Source organism: Frankliniella occidentalis, unplaced genomic scaffold, assembly GCF_000697945.3.
Source record: "Frankliniella occidentalis isolate FOCC.00 unplaced genomic scaffold, Focc_3.1 Scaffold24, whole genome shotgun sequence".
NCBI classification, from domain to species: domain Eukaryota; kingdom Metazoa; phylum Arthropoda; class Insecta; order Thysanoptera; family Thripidae; genus Frankliniella; species Frankliniella occidentalis.
In genome coordinates this window covers 339,278-341,150 of record NW_026267154.1, presented here as the reverse complement: position 1 = coordinate 341,150, position 1,873 = coordinate 339,278, and the positions used below count along the sequence as shown (strand labels likewise).

The window sequence follows — 1,873 nt, the reverse complement described above, 5'->3', positions numbered from 1 at the left end:
TTTTTTCTCAAATCATGATGATGAACTGTTACAATCAAAAGTGACGTAATGTGAATGATGTCTCTGAATCAAATAAATCATAAAACTGACTCTTTTTCTAATAATGAATATTTGCTCAGCATTATTTCCCCACAAACGTGTCAACAACCCCTTTCACGCTTCTTCGGCTGGCCGCTTGTCGGGGCAATCCATTGATTCCCAGCACGTGCAGCCCGCTCCTACCCATACCGATCCACTCCATTGTCTTCGTCAGGTGTTATTCCGCGCTTTGGGCCTAAACCGGGCTCTTGAGATAAGACTTGGCAGACTATCGGTCACCAAGCTGTCGCTGCCGACGACGCCGAGTCGTCTCGTCTCGCACATTCGCCATGCGGTTCGACGACTACGAGCACGACGACAGCGACCTGGAGGAGGCGGGCGCGGGGAAGCCAAGGGCTCGCCCGGGGGCGGCGTGGGCGTGCAGGGGTGGCGGGGGCGGCGGACGCGGGATGCGAGGTCAGTCCAAGGGGCACTTCACTCGAAATAAAATGAGTGCACACCATGTTTTAAAAATCAGAGAATCAGAATAAATGACGCGTGAACAGAAAAAATCGGCGTACGCTTGAATTTATACCAATGGACCTCACGGACCCCTTGGAGCCGTCCAAGCGGTGAGGGTGCTTTGGCACTGAGCCACACTTGGCCAGGAAAACAACTCAGACGATATCTGCTAATTTGCGACTGTTCGTAAATTGGTGAGAATTCCGCGTTTATTTCATACTCGATTTATGAATGGTACATGTTTGCACTAACTCTAGACGAATCTCGGTGTGTTTGTGGATTATTTTGACTGTGGAGACTCATTGCCGGGACGCTGTCCATAGTCAGGCCGGTCGGCGGGGTGCTCGGCGTGCTCGGCGCCGTGGGTGCGGGTGGCGCGCCTGACCGCCGTCTGCCTGCTGGCGCCCGCCGTGCTGCTGGGCTGGCCGCTCTACATGCGCTACGCCGTGCTCCGTGACCTGGCGCTGCCGCTCGCGCCCTCCGACATGCGCGTCCTGGACGCGCACATCTCCACCACTTGGTGCCAGGTAGGCCCCTTACAGAAATTGTGAGTGATTTATCGCACTGAGAAAATTTTAGTGGTGTATCACTGGGCAGTGATAATTTGGCGAGTGATTTTATTGCTGGTGTGATTTATCACTGGGTGGGGTTCAATGATTCGTCACCAGCTGTGTGATATATCACTGGCTGAATGATATATCACTACCAGTGATATATCATTGGACCCCTGTAAAAAATCCAAATTTGAAAAATAGATTTGGATTAATAGTACTAAGTTTAATCCTGCATTCACATAGCACTCATAAATTACAGAGAAAATGACACCTAATTAACCATCTCACAAATGCGGGAGTTCCCTTGCGCATTACACGACTGTTTCTGTGGCGGTTTCAAGGCGCAGGCGGTGCGCGCCAACGGCAGCTTCAGCGCCTGGATGATGGGCGGCAAGCCCGGCCGGGGCAGGCGGCGCCGGTCCTCCCTCGTGCGCGACATCCGGCTCGGCGACGACGTCAAGGAGTACTGGGGCTTCTACCTGCTCAAGGGGTCGTCCGTGACCGTGTCGCCCTGCGCCAGGTTAGAGTCCTAGAGTCCCAGAGTCCTACTACGCCAGGTGGGCGCCTGCCCGGGCTTCGTGACGACAGGTTCCTGCAACGCGCCGGTTAGGCAGTCCCGCCGCGCAGCTGTGTGGAGACGGCGGCCCGCCCTGAGCGCCTAGCGCTGGCGCCACCGCCGCGGTGGGGCGAGGAGAGTCTGTCTAATCGATAGACTATACTGTCTATCCGATAGACTCTATTGTCTCTCCAATAGACCCTATTGTCTGGGATCTAGGGAT

At 54.5% G+C, this 1,873-nt stretch overlaps 2 protein-coding genes across 6 annotated transcripts in view; both read left to right on the top strand.

Moving 5' to 3' along the window:
* Positions 1 to 1,873, top strand: part of LOC113212106 (microtubule-associated protein futsch) — a 29,691-nt gene that overhangs the window by 11,927 nt on the left and 15,891 nt on the right. The window lies entirely within an intron of this gene.
* LOC113212116 (uncharacterized) overlaps positions 346 to 1,873 on the top strand; it is an 11,577-nt gene continuing 10,049 nt past the window's right edge. Inside the window, exons 1-3 of one of the 2 annotated variants that reach the window (XM_026430707.2) lie at positions 346 to 495; positions 868 to 1,067; positions 1,436 to 1,614. In XM_026430707.2, the coding sequence (XP_026286492.2) occupies positions 369 to 495; positions 868 to 1,067; positions 1,436 to 1,614 (506 nt within the window). In that variant the 5' untranslated portion in view covers positions 346 to 368. Of the gene's footprint in view, positions 496 to 756; positions 775 to 863; positions 1,068 to 1,435; positions 1,615 to 1,873 lie in introns of those variants that run through there. The other variant, XM_052265130.1, reaches the window with a different exon arrangement.